Source organism: Aythya ferina (assembly GCF_964211825.1).
Source record: "Aythya ferina genome assembly, chromosome: 1".
Classification (NCBI taxonomy): Eukaryota; Metazoa; Chordata; class Aves; order Anseriformes; family Anatidae; genus Aythya; species Aythya ferina.
The window spans coordinates 15,547,508-15,564,710 of NC_140296.1; the positions used below are offsets into that span (position 1 = coordinate 15,547,508).

Here is a 17,203-nt window from a genome sequence, read left to right on the forward strand (position 1 = left end):
GCCTGTGACAATAATTATTGAGCGATCTCCCTGTCCTTATGTCAACCTTTGAGCCTTTTTCATTGTATTTTCTCCACTTTTTCTCTTTCTGGAAGGGGAGTGAGAGAGTGGTTGTGATGGAAGTCATCTGCCCAGCTGTGTAAAACCAACATAGTGATGGAGCACTGGTACAGGTTGCCCAGATAGGTTTTGGTGTCTCCACTGGGGCTAGAAGCTTGAAATCCTGACATCCTTGGCAGGCAGAAAGACCTTGCTGCCATGGACTATGGAGTTCTTCCATGAGCCACAGCCCTCAGTGAAAATCCAAGGCTTTGTCAGAATTTTCTCTCTCTCTTGGTTTTAGGACCCACTTCATGAAGCAAACTGCTCCCTCCTTCTTGCTCTCCATGCAGCCTAGTAATAAGAGTGGAGTCTTCATCCTTGGAGATGGTCAAAACCTGAGTGGACACAGTCCTGAGCAACATGCTGTAGGTGACTCTTCTTGAGCAGATGGTTGGACAAGTCCATCTCCAGGTGGCCATTCCTCACCTCATTCAGTCCGTGATTCTTTGACACATAATGGTTCTTCATTTTGGGGGAAGAACTCTTCTTCATATATGAATTGTGAGTGGAAATAAAGAACTGAACTGATATGTATTTTCTTTACTTGCTTTTTCTATTTTCCTGTGCTGAAGTGAAGAGGTAAAAAGCTGTGACTATGACTATTTGGCAGAAATGTAGTGATATGTAGAATGGTTCCCCAGACCACCTTCATCTCAGTGAGAATAAACTGATTTCAGGCTGAGGCAGAGAGCTCATCTTAGTGCACCTGCTACTTAAGATGGTACTCTACAAATTCAAACACAGACCAGAAAGATTAAGCTGTCTGCTGCTATTACTTATCTAATAGAAACACAATGAATTAAAGTTAAGGGCTTTTTGTCATGTCACCACCCTTTACATCAAAATATTTGAAAGGTAGCCAGCCCTCTTTATCCTTTTCTCTTCATACCGGTTTTGAAACTGAAATTCTTTCAACTGAAGCTGAAATCCTTTGTCAGCTTGAAATTGGAGCATCAAATACAGTCACTGTTATTTTGTAGCTACTTCCATTTTTATTAAAGCTTGTCTGTTCTACAGCAGATTTCTATAAGCAATACATAAATGAGGTTTTGAAAATGAATTTCAAAAATAAGGCTTTATAAATTCAGTTTTGAAACTATACCTATCTATAAACGAATTTCAGCCCAAGTCTGAAATTAAATCAGTTTTAGAAGATAGTTTAAAACTTAGAATATTTCCTTCCTACTATACATGGCAGGGTATTTGCTGGTTTGGAAATTCCATTTACTGAAGAAGTTTTTGAAAAAAACCTGCAAAATCTACTTTGTTCTTTAAACACTTAAGGCAGATTTTCAAGGCCTGTCAATGAATGACCAAATAAATTATGAATATTATATATTTCAGCAGATTTGACCAAGACAGTCAATAAACAAAGTTATAGTTTCTAGAATGAGAGACCAGAATACTAATTTCTGCATTTTCATTAGCTTCTGCACTGAAGTCCCTGGGAGAATAAGAACAAATTGGACATCTGTTGAATTCACATTTCAGCAGAGTGACAGGGCAGTGCACTCCAGTAAAGAGCAAGGGAAATCATAAATGAATTTGCAGGAAAGTATTGCTACAGCAGTTGCAGATCTTAAAATTAACTGAAAGAAGATTCTGGATTCTTCCGAAATGAGAAGAAAACTATTTTTAAATATATATTATTTAAAAAACTTGTTATAGTGAGTTTCTGATGACTTCAAGAATCATATGCTTTTTCAGCTGAAAAGATGGAGAGCTGCTTTTTTGTTGCAGGTTTATAAACATTGTTACTCATGTGAGCACAAGGGCATTCTGGTAATGTTAGCAAGCCATTACTTATATAGCAATGCCAGATTGAAGGAGCTTTGTGCCATTCTTGCACACTTTGCTATTGTTGAGCTACAGAATATTCAGAACATTTCTGTTGGGCAAAAATATTCTCCTCCACCCATTAAATATGTCCTTGCCCACTGAACACAAGAGAACTGCTTCTTTTGTTAGGAAAAGTCTCTTCTGTGTGTTCTGTGTGTCCTTTTTTTTTTTTTTTTAAAGATATTATTTAAAAAAAAAATGTCATCACTATACAGGTTGGTGGCACTGCCATACAGAACAAGGTGCACATGCATGAGGACAGGTTGCAAAACTGTGTCCCCAGACTGTATGCTATCTCCAATTTCCCGTTGTCAGACAGGAAGGATAGCTGGTAAAGAATTAGGATGGCAACAGTTTCATGTTCTTATTCAGTCCAAGATCCAGAGAAGGCTTAATGAACACTTTATCTTGATATGAGAACCTTAAATTGAAAGCTGGTTATCAATGTTATGAAAGTTATGTTCCAGACAGAGGAACATAACATAATTTGCTTCTGCCAAAGTTGGGGAAAATGTCCAAATTCACCAGGGTTGGTTAAATTTCACCATCTGCTCCAGTCTTCCCATCTCCCCATCTCCCCAGTGCTTCAGCTTCCTACAGCTGCCCTGCATGCGGGAATTGGCTGCTCAACACAGCCATGGTTTGGGTGGGATGCAGAACTCCAGCAGGAGCCTACTTTGCTATTAAACAGCTGAGCTTCAGCAGGACAAACAAGGATAGCTCTGCTATAGCCAAGCCCATGGGGGTTGAGAGTAGTGACAAGCCCAGGGGCTCTAATGTTTATCAGAAATGTTTATCAGAAATGCTGTACCTCAGTCAAACTACTGCTGCTTAGCAGTAAGTTTTAAATCTGATTATCCCAAAATCACACCTTAGTTTTTCCATGATGTTCTTCTTGGGAAAAACTACTAAAAATCTCAGAGACAGCATGGATGATGTCCTGTTGTGGAAATGTCCTCCAGTAAATTTCATTTTTAATTCATCGGAATTCTGAATGATCACCCAAAAAGATCACTTTTCTTTCAAAAGCAGTATTTATTTTTTTCATCAAGATAAGACACATTACATACTGCATAAAGTAAAAAATACTGCTACAAAAGCTGCACTTAACTGAAATAACAAAAAATATATATATAAATTGCACTTGAGAAAGTAGGCTTTATCCCAGAAGAATACACTAAATAAAAATTTAGTAAATGGCTTTGAAATTAAGAATCTATTTGAGTTTGCTTTGAAAATGTATATATTTTAGAGTGCCCAATTCCACCAATAAAAATGAATGAGATTTTTTTTTTTTTTTAATAGCATTGCTTTTTATATTAAAACAATATGTAAACAACATGGAAATTATTACATAAATGAAAGAAAAAAATAGGTGTGGAAAAACATCTCTACAATTTCTGCTATAAATAAAAAAAAAATGCTGGTATTTGATTTTGCCAGATTCACTACAGGTTGGGGTCAGGGAGTTTGAAAGTTTTACTTGGTTGATGTTTTTTATCTCCCCCTCACTGCAACATAAAACCCATCCTTAACTCGTCTGCATTGGCCTGGAGCATGCTGTCTTTATGGCAGATGGCAGCATGAAGCAGTGAGTCCTGGTCAGTGGTTCTATTCATTGCTAAGTGTCACAGGAGAAACACTTTATGTTTTGTGACAAGTTTAGCCTCTTTTTAAGAAAGTAAACCCAACATTAAGCAAGAGGATAATACCTGTTATACCAATCTCTTTTACAGCTGAATTTTCCTCCTGGATCCTGACATCCACTGCTGCCTGAATCTAAATCAGTTAGCAAAACTATTGGCTGTTTAGTCTTTAAAGTGAGTAATCATACCAGCTGACATGGTGTATCTCCTTTAGATGCTCAAATCAGATTTTAAATCTCTCTACACAGTCAAAAGAGAGAGAGAAAATTCCCATACTGGGTGATCTCTCGGGTCTATGGCATACTTTGTAAGAGCATCTCTCTCCTTGCTCCCTGGAGAAGTGACTCTGGCTCTCCGATGAGGCTGGATCTCCAAAATTAGATGGTGTAAACACCTCCCAAGACAGGGTTGGTGGGGATGGAGACCAGGTGAGCAAGCAGAGGAGCATGGGAGATGCCAGACATGGTGCACATCTTCCTTTGATGTGTGGGAATCAAAGGACCCCTCAAGGCACAAAATTATGTGAGACAGATGATTCCTAGCACTGGTACTATTAGGCTAGAGTGCTTAAGCATACTTCAAGCACAATTCAGTCAGGAATATGCATTAGAAAGAGTGTCTCTTAAACAATCAGTACTGTCAAGGTCTGACATGCAAATTTATTTCCAAATTAGCTGAAAATTATGGAAGGTCTGGGTCAATCTTGTTATAAAGCTAGAGACAGACAAAGAATGAAGCCTTCTTTAAACAGCCCTGAAAAGAAGTGAAGCCAGCAGTCTTTGGTTACAGTGTTGTTCTTTTAAAATGAATTGCTGTGAAAAATGATGAATCACCTCCCAACACAGCATTTGGGAGCATTTTTAAATAGACATCTGGGAGCCAGAGAGGAAAAATTAATATAAATAATAATAATAAAAACCCCACATATTTTGAGTCTTAAATGTTAAAGTACAGGAGGAAAAGCAACACAACATTTCTAAGGGATGTTTCAGCAAAGTTTTGTTAAAATTATAAGAAAAGCACTTATAAAATACTTGAGCTGATAGAGAGGCTAAGTCTGAACAATACTGCACATTATGAAACATAAAATTGTGTATTGCTAAAACACACCTTAAGGGCTTTCAATATTATACTATAGCATATAACAGTTTTCACTAATTATGACACACTATTGTCAAACTACTTTGCTCTTTCAGAGAGGCAGAAACACAAGAGGCAACATAAACAAGATGGACCAATGCAGTCTATGTCTGCTATTAAATATAAAACCTCAGCCATTAAATGTGCCACCCCATTCTCTCTGTTACATTCATGAAAGAACTCCAGTTCTTTCACAGACCTAAAGCTGTCTGTGTTTTACACTGAACAACTTTTGGAGCAGCATTTTAAAGCCTTTAAAGCTATTTTGGAAAGATTTTATTTTATTTTGTTTTATTTTATTTTCATCTAGAGCACTTTCATAATATTTTAAAAGGCATAGGAAGCTATGCTGTAGCTTGTAAAGTGCTTATTTTATTATGAGGTGGTGTTTACTAATATTCTTGTGGAAGTTAATAAATGATGCACATTTTCCATGACAGACAGACATTGCTTAATGAGCTAATATGCCTCAACAAAATGCAATCAAAAAGAAATTCACTGTCAACAGTTTAACCATGGCAATACACATAGCTGAAGTGAGACAACTAGCCTCAGATAACTAAGATTAATGGTTATATGACAAAGTTATAATAATCCATATTTAAAACAAACAAACAAACAAACCCCAAACCAAATAACGATAATTAAATCTCAAACACAGTTTAGTTTCCCAGTAACACAACTGCAAAACAAATCATATTTTCAACAAACAAGTGCCCTATTTCATCACTTGCTTGAGGAGACACAACACGCCCCCAAATACAGTGAGGGGGGGACTTGGGGAAGCTCTATCTTGCTTTTCATATAGAGAGGGCCCTTCCTGGGCAACTTGCTCAGGGCAAGTGGCAGGAGTCCAGTTCAGGTGGGTAGAGATCAGAATCAGGCCCAGGCCACAGGGACTTACTTGAGGATGTGAAGGGAGCCCCATTTCACTGTGCTTGCAGAAGCACATGGACGATGGTTCCTGTGGAGTCATCGTGGCAAAAGTACCCACCTCTGTACCCCCTACCACCACTAGTGTCCCAGATTACACAAAGCATTTAGTAATTTCAGCACAAGGTTTGCTCAAGTACAGACAGTGAGATTTGACTCTACTAGTGTTAGATTTCATGTAGTCATGGATTTTCCTCATTGCATCTTACTGTGCTGGGAGGGAACACTGGGAAGTTCATTTTTTAAAGCTGGATTAACCCTTTTCCAATCATACAGGCTCAAATTCTCTCTTCATTTATACCCACAAAACCCTACTGCCAGTCAGGAGAGTTCAGCAAGTAGAAATGGCAGCAGAATTTGAGTATAGGAAATACTGAGTGAGAGATGTGCAGAAACACAACAAATGCTCTTTCATTACCACAATATCAGTGGGCGTTATTGTGTGCCTAAGGACTGCAAGTGAGCTCTTGAAATCTCAACCCTCAGAATCTAGCTATAGAAAACCATAACCCTATATTCTTGGATGCTGATATATAAATCTATGATATACCTGTTTAGCTGCCGTGGCACTAATCAACATGGCTATACTGAAACACAACAATTATTTAATCATTTTTGCTAATTGCAAAGGCAGGCTAATAACAAAGTTCAAGTGATTAGTGAATAAAGGTCCTCAGAGCAATCCCGCTTAAAAGTAAATGTCTGGTAAGCTGCAATCAGTGGGTCTTGGGTTTTTTATTTCTCTCTTTCTTTCTCTCTTTCTCTGTTTCTGTTTCTCTCTTTTCTTGTTGTTGTTGTTGTTGTTGTTTTGTTTTGGTTTTGTTTTATCGTGGTGGTCTTGAACTGCAGACACAATCACAGCGCTCATGGTGATCCAACTGTATATCTACTAAAGCCATGTTGTTCCTGGTTCTACCTTTCCTTCGAGGATGCCCAGCCTCAGGGACAAATTTCAGCACCTGGCAGGATTAAGAGAAAAGCATCAATTAGAAAATGCTGCTAGAAATAAAAGGATGAGAGTGTTGGGGCCCTAAGGATACCACCCTGACCAGCCTCATCTGCAGCTTGCACCAACACCCTTTCCCATGGACACATACACCTGCATACTCACAAGATAATGTTTAGGTAGTCTGTCTTGGCAATATATTTGTACTTTGGTGTTTATTTGTTTCCCCCTTTTGGACTGGAATGGTTATTGGATTCTACCTTGGAGCTCAGATTTTATTTTCTGTTAATTGGACATATTTTAATTATAATTCCAGCTTTTTTTTTTTTTGCTTTTTTTTTTTTTCTTTTTTTTTCCCACTCTGTGACACCCTGCTGTATTGTTTTTCCTGGAGCTTTGACAGATTGGATTATTTTCTACATCAGTTATCTTTGTATTGTGCAGTTCCCTAACCATGTCCAGAGCTGCCCCTTCGCATGCTGATTATCAAGCATGTTTCCTTTGGTTTGTCTTTACAGTCCCATATATATTTGAATTGTTCTGTCCCTTCTCTCACTTGTATAATATTTCTGCTCTAAAGAACAAGGAACATTTTTAAAAACATTTTTAAAGTTCTGAAGTATACATCATTAGAATTGGTCCAAAAATGAAATGCCTGTTGGAGGCAGAAGGATATGAATGGAGCTTGTGCAAAATATTCACCCAGATACCACTGAGTTTCTCTAGAATCTGACTTTTCATAACATTTATAACTTTGAAATTCTCCCTGCTTTGAATGGGAGATAGAACTAGATGACCCCCAGAAATGTCTTCCAAACCAAATTATTATATGAATATATGATTTCATAGAAAATGGTGTGAAGATGTGGAAAACAGCCATAATATTGAGTCCTATCTCATCTTCTGTGATAGCATATGTATGTGAAAAAGGGACTGGCAAAGGTTGAGGAGGATGGCATTTTGCTTGGGCATGCTTAGTGAGCCCACCATTGGAGGTTGAGTATCTGTCTAAAAGCTCATATCACCACTAGTTGTTGAAATGCTTGTAGTAGTTTAACAGAAAAGGTAATAATTTCAAATTACTGCCCTAAAACTCAAGTATTAGTTTCAATCAAGTACAGAAGTTGAGTAAAAAAACCAAGAACATCTTAACCCTCCTATAGCATTTTTTCCCTAAATCTCAAAGCACACTCCACAGAAAGATATGCATCATTATCAAACTTCAGTGGATGGAGAATATGAAACTATTTCTTCAAGGCTCTCTACAGATCAGTAGAAGAACTACCAGTTGCCAAAGCAACTCAATCAAGCCATTCCAGAAACCAGAAACCATGTGCTGGTAAGATGCTAGAGCCAATCATCTCATCCCTATGGCTGTTGTGAGCCATATTGGCTTGGCCAAGGCACTTCTACACCATCTAGATTTGTCTTGCTTGTTCAAAAGGTGGAGAGAAATCCATCTTGTCTGTGAACTGCCAAAATCACTGATCAGCTGGGGAGTGGACCACTGAAGCCCCATTAGTGTCTCAACCACAGAAACACCTTCATCTTAAAGACTGAATAACAGACCCCCTAATTAACAGATCATGCTGTCACTCAAGGAATAACCTCATTTTTGTACCAAGTACTCTCTGTACATTGACCTCAAAACATCATACAAGAATTGAAATGATTTGGGGAAGGAGAAGGAAAAAGGTTGGACAGCAGATTGACAAAATATTGGCAGCTTCAATAGAATTAGGAAGCCCCAAAAAGTAGTCTGAATGACTTGCCAAAGGTTAACCATGAATGTTTGGGAGAGCTGGTGGGGAAAGGAAGGGTGAGCAGCCTTCAGGATGAGAGAGTTTGTTGTCCACTGGTAATGCCTAGAGGGTAGGAAGGCTGTGGGATGTAACAAAAGAGAGGAACACTGAACATCCTCCGTTTTGTGATATAATTCATGTTTAACCTATGTACTACTAAGAGGAAGGACTGTGCCTAAGCAAAGTACAGATATGGTGTTTTCATCTGTTGTGAAACCTTTAGAAATGTAGACACATGCCATTAGAAACAAAGAAAAAAATATAATGGATTTGAATTTTGAACATTGACTGCCTCAATATAGGCCCTAAATCCTGATCCCAGACAACTCACTGTACCACATTGTCATCCAAAACAGAAAGGAAATGAATGTAATCTGGCTACTGAGGTTATTACAGAGCTCAAAACAGACTGCATCTTCAAACATGCTTTTTTTATTTTTTCTTTTCTTTTTTTCTTTTTTCTTTTTTAGGGAAAACAGACTTTTAAAATGAAGTACAGCTTCTGAAGCCAAACCCATGATAGAATTCTTTAGTTAAGGAAGACTTTCATCAAAACCTGACAAATTCAGACGACTGGTTCTTTGCAAGATTGTAGGTAGGTAGATATGCTTTTTTCAATTGAGAGCAAATGAAAGTATGCAATCGGATGAGAGCAAAGATGTGGGCTGTATTTAAGCTAACAGACCTCCTGACAGATTGGGGATTTTCATTGTGTTTTATATTAAGAAACGAGCACTGTATATGGGCTTTGCTGATAAGAGTAGAAAAATGAATTGGCAGACATTTCCTCAGACAAGACAGGAAAGAAGTGTTTGAACACAGCTGAAATTGGACTGCTTTAATAGCTGATCACAGAACTGATGTTCAAAGCTTTCAGTCTAGCTTCCATCTAATAGTTTTAGTTTCAACTAAATACAGAGGATTGAAAAGAATCAGGAAATAAGGCCATTTCTGGTGACCACAGTAGTTGAAAGAAAACCCTTTATTTTGAAAATAGCTGCTGTTTATTCATTTCATGGTCAGCTCCTTAAAGGTGAGGAACTACTGAATTAATGAAAATAGTTCAAAGAAATTTTGTTTAGGACCCTTTATTGCTCCCTTTTTGATGAGATCAGAAGCATCTCTGCCATAAAAATATGGATATAAGGAAGGACATGGAATGTTCAAAAGCTTTATTTTGTGTGGTAGAAAAAAATGTTTGCAGCTTTCAAATTAAAGGAGCAATGTCTGTCACTACTAATCAAAATGCAGTGCCTCAGCTGTTCAAATCATTGCCTCAAAAAGAATATGTAACTACAGCCATATCACCCTCATCAAACACTGAGTTAATTATGGTCATAAAGCTATTAAAACAGTGTGTATATATATATATACATAAAAGCATAAAAGCAATACATGGGACTTAACATCTGAGCTAGACTCAGTGTTTATAGGTAATATGAAAAAGAGAATCAGTGCCTTGTTACATTTTACATGTGGATAACCACATGAGCATGCCACTATGCCAGACAGCACTTTTTGTAGGTGTGACTGATCATCTGAGAAGTTTCAGGGTCAAATGACTGTGACAACTGCATAATTTTATGTTGTGGTGGTGGTGAAGGAAATAGAAAGAAAATGCTCTCTGCCAGGAGTCTTACTAACTGATTGTGCATTAAATTCGGATTCCAGATTGTGAAGGATTCTCTTAACTAAAGACTAAAGCCATCACCAAAAACAGCACCTGGAATCTGAAGCCAGATAAACTCAGTGTGGAATTAGTGAACAGCTGTTTAAGTCAGGGCAACTCAACACTTGGACAGCCCTCCAAGGAGCTAAGTGGTTTCTGATCTCAGTCCGAGGACATCAAGAAACAGCAGCCTTCCTAGTAAGTCTATAGTACAAGCTTGGTGCTTGCTTTGGGGCAGTAAGGTGCTCTACAGTGGACTGTGGAGCATGGGAGGTCAAGGCCAATGGCCCCTTTAACCTCAGATCTATAAAAATACTTTGTAACCTGATGTCAGAATCAGCGGGGCCTGTTCGAGGGCTAAAGAGAGCAGAGAGATAATGTCGGCTGGGGAAAGGACCCATCTGGAGATGGTGTCTTCACCCTGACCCATGCCCAGCACTTCTCCAGTAGAAGCAGCAACAGAGGTAATTTTGGAGAACAATTCACCTGAAACACCTGTCTCTGGAATTGTGTGGTGGGGCTAACTCCATTGACCAATAGAGGAGCCCAATGGCTGGACTCTCAGCTTTAAATGAGTAGAGCTAGATGGGGAAAACCACTCCTTCCTAACCAAGTATTATTTGCCTTTGAAGTCAAGCAACATTTAGCCATAGAAGTCCATTATAGGTGATTTCTGTTCTAACAAAAAGCAAGGAGCAATAGGGAACCCAGCCAACACTTATAACAGCAGCAAGAAAAATGTATCTAATTGCTCGTATCCATTTTTAATTTATTATCATTTACTTTATATATTAGTATTTATTTATACTGACTTCACTAATATTATTTGTTAAATTCTTAATCAGTAGTTTAAATAACAATGAAGATCTGAGGCCTCATTTAAAATAGTTTTTTTTTTTTTTTTCTGACTAGGCTAAGGAGACTACAAATAATCAACATGACTACAGTTTACCAAATATTGGTTAGCTTCATATTTCAGTGATAGAGGATGAAGAGCAACTCTGGATGCTATTTTAGATAGTGAAATTTGTACTTTGCAGAATTTATTTTAACTTGCAGCTATGCAGCATTATCTAATCTCCTTTTGCTCATCTAAAAATACCATCATTCTAGCATGCAAACCAAATTACATTTGTCTGAGGCTCATGAAAGAGGACACATCCAAAGTGCAAAACATCAACAGAGATCCAAGTTCTGATACAAATGAAAAATCTTACTCAGCAATTTCTAAAAGTTATCTAATCCAAGGTCACACATAGTTTAGCTATACCCTTAGCATAACAAAGCCAGCATCATGGGAATGTGGTTCATAATTTAGCATAAGAACCTTTATTCTAGTAGGAATGTAGCCTAAAATAACAACAGACCTAAAGTTGTATTCTTTCTTACTCAGAATAATTATAGGATATCAGGAACAAGAAAAAAATAAAAAAGGGTTCTTTTGTTGATCAGTGGTAGCATTACAACTAAGGGATTATTAAATGTGGTCGGGATTATTGCTTCTATTTTTTTTTTTAATTATTATTTTTTGATCTGTATGAATCAGAAACAACTGTTTGTAGCACAGCAAACACGGGGAAAAAATACTTGGCTTAAAACTCAAGCATCTGAAAGAGTCACCAAAGCTACAATGTTTTTTATGTACTTGACATCAACAAGACCCTCACTTTTGATCATCTTGTCAAACATTATGGCTCCAGCTATTGCTTTTCACTGACAGATACAGGTGTTCCCTGTTCCCAAATTGCCTCAGTCTGCCCAGACCTGTATTGCAGCTGTCTAATTAGCTTAACTTCCAGATGTCATCCCAAGAACCTTCATTTTAATCTAGTCAAAAATCAACATTTATTCTCTCCCTGTACTACTTTGCTCTCACTGCTCCTCCTGCAATCTAGCAGTCATTTCTGACTCATTCTGTTTCCTTGCATTTGCATTTCAAATAAATCCCATTGCAGCTTCTTGTACAATATTTCTATGTATTAACTCTTGTTAGGTTAATTCTGTGCCTTTATTACCATAACAATCTTTTTGTCTCATTCATACATGTACTATCACCTCCAGGACATACAACAATCACACCAATCAACAATCCTTGCACATTGGTTTGATGATGCTAGCTCTTTTTAATCCCTCAATCAATTTCCTTTGTTGTATTATCTTTGTCAAGTTATCTTATGTTTCCCTGTGTTAAGACAGCATGAGAATTACTGTCTAGTCTCTCAAGCGCCTCCTTAAGGTTTGCTTCTCACTTCCCTGTGGAAAAAGAGAAGAAAGAAGGGAGAAAAAAAAAAAGCCCAGGCAACACCAAATTGCATTAGTTAAATGCAAATCCATTGCAAGAATTCTTCTGTCTTACTGAAGTCCCATATCATCTCTTTACTTTCTCCTGTGTTCATTCCTTCCCAGTAACATTCTGTACTGTCTCGTTTCCCCCTTTACTGTGCTGGGTCTGGCTAAAGCTGTTTCTGTGCCCCAGCAAGTTGTGTAAAGGCTCAGTGCTGTGCAGGTACTTCAAGGTGCCTGGTGCCTCTCCCAGGGCAGTGAGTGGTTAGGAGTTTGCCACACTAACAGTAATATAAACCTTGTGGTTGAGAATTATTTGTGTGTATGTCCTGTGAAAGCAAACTCCAGTCAGCATGAAACTTGAATATATTATAATGCTGAAAAAAAAACCCAAACCAGAACAAAGCAACATATACAGTGAAAAGTGCATCAATCTTTACCATTGAGAAAGTAAGTAGGTAAGAGAGATGCAATCAGCTTCACCACTTTATTTTTCCTTATGTGTCTTTTAGCTGTGTTGCAGAGTACAGTGTTAGTGGAGGTTTATACACGGTGACAAATTCTGGTTGCTACCTTAAAAGTGTTTATTCCTCACGGAAACTCATTTAACATTTCATCAGTTACAGCAATAAGATGGGGATACTGATTTCGTGTTTCTGTGAGGTACAAGCACTCCTGGAGATCTAGCTGCACCAAGTCCTGGCCTCTCTGGGCTGGGTCATCTCCAGCTTCAGAGTCCATCTCTCCTTAAAGGGCAGCCGCAGGCACTTCTAAAGAAATGCACTGCAATAGAAAACATCCTTTCATTTCAGTTTCCCTTTAGCAAGTCAGATGTGAGTATTTGATTAAGGAGTACTGCATTCAGTTCCATGATTTGCTTTGTCTTTGCATGGAGCCCTGCACCGTAGCTCAGGATCTGTTCTGGTAGGCTGTCAGGGACATTTTGAGAAGTTGCCAGCTCTTGTCCTGTTTGGTTTGCAGGGTTCGTGACGCTAACTATGTGGTAAATCATGCGTATTTGTCCAGGAGCTCTCGTTTCAAGCAAGCCCAGAAGCTGCGGAAAACCAAAGAGCATCACAAGACTCTGTTTAAAAAAAAAAAAAAAAAAAAAAAAAAAAACAAAAACACCCATAAAACTAGCTGTTTACTCAAGTTTTAGTTTGGTAAAGTTATGGCAGACTTCCAAGTTAAAAAAAAAAAAAAAAAAAAAAAAGTCCCAAGGTCTTATTATTAGCATTTCCCAGGGCAGTAAATAAAAATATACCCCTTATTGAGGCATTCTCATTTTCTCTTTTTCCCCGCTGTTGCATTATTTCTTACAATTGGATGTGATAGGAAAGAGCTATAGTCTGTTCAAGGAACTGTAGCAGCAGTAGCAGCTTGGGGAAATGTGATTGCTATTAGTCCTGAGATACTAGGAGGGAGTGCTCAGAGACCTTGTTGATGAGTACAGCATAAGGCTTTGAGTAGGAACTAAAAAACGTCATGAGCATAAGACGATAACCTTGAAATCTCTCTGGACTCTAAGCCTCTCAACACGCATGCTGGGCGTTTGTGTCCCCAGAGCTGCCTGCATGCTGCAGCTCTGCTACTGTGAGACACTGGCTGCAAAGATGAAAAGCAGCCCATTGCTTCTGGAAAATTTGCCTGTTTGTCTTCCTCACACAGAATGCGGGGTAGCTCAGAAATGACAGACAACTGTTATGTGTTTTCTAGTCGTTTTTTTACTGTTCAGAACAAACATATCTATGTGTAGGGTGAGCTGCTTTGGTGGGTCCAGGAATTTGGTAGATGAAACTCTAGGACAGTGTTTAGGCAAATTTCACCTGGCAAGAAAAAAAAAATATGGTATCTGCACAACTCAGTTTCAGCTGCTATAAACGATTCCTTTGCTCCACTATCTTGTACTTTTGGTGTCTTTTGCAATTGAATCAAAGTAATTGAGACTTGCATTTGAATCTGGTTGACCTTCTCCTGGAACGGAAGGCAGAGAATTTTAACAAAATTAACACCTCCGGGGAACTTCTTAAAGTGTGAAACTCTGTCCTTTGTCGTGCAACTAAAGGCTTTTTGATTAAAGCTAGTGGGTTTCAAATTGGCTTCGAAAAGGGTAAAGCAGATACATGGTTCTAAAATCGGCATGTCGAGAAGCCCCTCCTCTGCACTTTTACTGCCAGACATTTAAATAAAATTAAAGTTAAGAGTTGAAAATGAATAAAGAATAAAACCGATTACCTGCCCCTACCAATAATAATAATAATAATAATAATAAAGTGGAAAATATTGTGGACTAAAAGTAATGGATATACCTTTATATGTCATATATGAATTTATCTGCATGACTTTCATTCATTTTAATGGCAGCCACTTGGCTAAATTTCTGTTCAGTGAGCTGTTAATTCATACCTCAGGGATTAAATTGAAATTTAAACTTACAAAAACCATTCAATGCTAAAGCTGAAACACTGCTTTAAATTCACCGTTTTCAGAGAACAAAGGACCAGTGAAATAAATAAGCAGTGGTGTATTAATGTTAATATTGAATTTCTTGACTTTAGTGATTAATTTGGTATGCTGTGACATCTTGGTTCTGACCAGTACCCACTTGGTGTGATATTCCAGTGTTCCAGCACCAGATGCTCCCAAACAGCTGATAAAAAATAACTACTTGACAACGTTTGCAACCAACATTTTTTCTAGCTGCTGTCAACAGTTGGCTTAAGCTCTGACACAGATATGACACAAGATTCTTTAGCTTATATTTTGCTTCTAATTCTCTCAGAATCCTTCTGAATTTGAATTATGCCCAACTCTTATATTTAAGTTTTGAAATTTCATATAGATTTACTGTGAAAAAAAAATAAAATCCTTTTTATCATTTGAAATTAGTTCTATTTCAATATCTTTGACTGCACTTGGTCTTTTTTAAAGGAGATTATTTGGGAAGACCTGAATTTCCTGTAGGTAGTGTTCTTTTTTTTTTTTTTTTTTTTTTTTTTTTTTTTTTTTTTTTTTTATCTTTTACTGTGTTTTTTCTAAATGCAATTGTTCCAAACTTTTGAGCCACTTTTCTTAAAAATGCTTTTGATAAGTGTCTTCTGCTGTATCTCCACTGCTGTATATTTTCTGCTTCTATGTATCTCTTATGCTTCTGCCCGTATCCTTCTAAGCACCAACAGTCAAAATCCATACAAGTACCCCACCTATTTATCTGTGGCCGTAGTAAATACTTGGTGTGCTATTCTCTATTCACCTCTGCTTCTGCAGAATACTGTTGCTTGCTTTTTTTTTCCCACTACCTCTGTGCTAAACAAATGTTTTCCTGAAGCTCTTCACACTGATTCACTACTCAACCTTTGGTCCAGTTTCCATCCCTCATTTCTCCCTCCTCCCCTCTCATGCACAGTGCTATATGAATAAATAGTTGAGACTGCTTGTCCCAATGCTTGCTGCTTTTCTAAACTGCATTTATAAGTAGTTTCACAGGTCTTCTGAAAAACAGTACTTTATCTCTTGTGTTATCTGTCATTTTTGCCACTCACTGTTCACTTCCTTCTGGACTGATCATACATGAAATAACACTTAATCCCCATACCGGGGACACCCACAGATAGTCACTCCTATGTAGCAAATTGTTCATCTCTTCCACTGCTTTGCTATTTATCAAATCTATGACTGATCTTGTCTGGTAGACTGTCAGCTCTCTGAAGGAGGTGCCAGGCCTTTTAGCATTCTTGTACAATGGTATGGTGCTGTATAAATATTTATTCATATGTAAAGCATTCTAGCTTCATTTTATCAGCTCACAGTCATCTAGGTGTTTTATACCTATTAATTTTTTTCCAATTAACTTTTCTACCACTGAGATAAGACTTTCCGCTTTGTAATTACCAGGGTCATCCCCTGCATCTTGCTTAAAATTAAATAAAATATTAACTATTCTCTAGTCCTAGATGATGTGGAGTATGCCATATGCTGCAGCTAATTGTGAGAAAACTCTCTTACCTTGGAAAAGGGTAACCTCACCATTCACAGTGAGGAAAACAGTCTGACCTTCAGCAGACTCCTGCTATTTCAGCCTTAGGCTCTCCCAGGTTAAAGCCATTATGAGCACACATTACCTCCAGATTAAAAGTCCATGAAGTTCACTTTCACTGAAGACTTAAGCCAAGTGGCAAATCAAAGCTCTTAAAAGAGATATGTGTCAGAAACTTAAGTCAACATGGCACACAGCTACATACCTTCAGACACTGAAAGGATCATACCAAGTTTCCTGGATATGTTCACTTGGTGAACATTGTTCCTGTCTGGTTTTGAAAATGCTGATTCAGAGGAGAGAATAAAAAATTATCTCTAATTCTCTTTCCTTGTTCGCTCCAACAAGGGAAACTTGTTGTTCTGAATGGATTACAAATAAATATAATGGACTTTGTTCTCATGCAGAGTTTTGCATGAAAAAAATGCTGAGTGGGAAAAAAACTAAGGCTGAAATATTCAGCTGCTTCCTATGGGTAATAAATCTGGAAGGGAAGAGAGTTTACAAGCAACTTAATTGTCATTTCCTAGCGTGATCATAAGTTTAAAAGATACAGTGTAAACCAAGAGGAAGCACAGTTAAATGCCTCAAGGAACATATCTCTGTGTTACTAAAAAATAATATTGAAAAAAAATACTGAAAAAAAATATATAGTTGTTTGTAACCACTGTTCGTTTGTGTACAGATGCTTACTGCAACATAAGGTGTGAAAGTTGCTCCACGAGGCACCAAGCTGGTATCTAGCATGGACAGCAACAGCAATGCCATTGACTAAGGGATGCTCCACCCTCAGGCTACCTGAGCCTG

At 37.8% G+C, this 17,203-nt stretch overlaps 1 protein-coding gene across 5 annotated transcripts in view; it reads right to left on the reverse strand.

Annotated features, from left to right (window-relative positions):
• Positions 1-2,956: 2,956 nt before the first annotated feature.
• Positions 2,957-17,203, reverse strand: part of PDGFD (platelet derived growth factor D) — a 144,763-nt gene continuing 130,516 nt past the window's right edge. For all 5 annotated transcript variants that reach the window (XM_084506357.1, XM_084506359.1, XM_084506356.1 and 2 more), the window contains one exon: positions 2,957-6,619. In XM_084506357.1, coding sequence (XP_084362483.1) covers positions 6,485-6,619 — 135 coding nt within the window. In that variant the 3' untranslated portion in view covers positions 2,957-6,484. The remainder of the gene's footprint in view (positions 6,620-17,203) is intronic.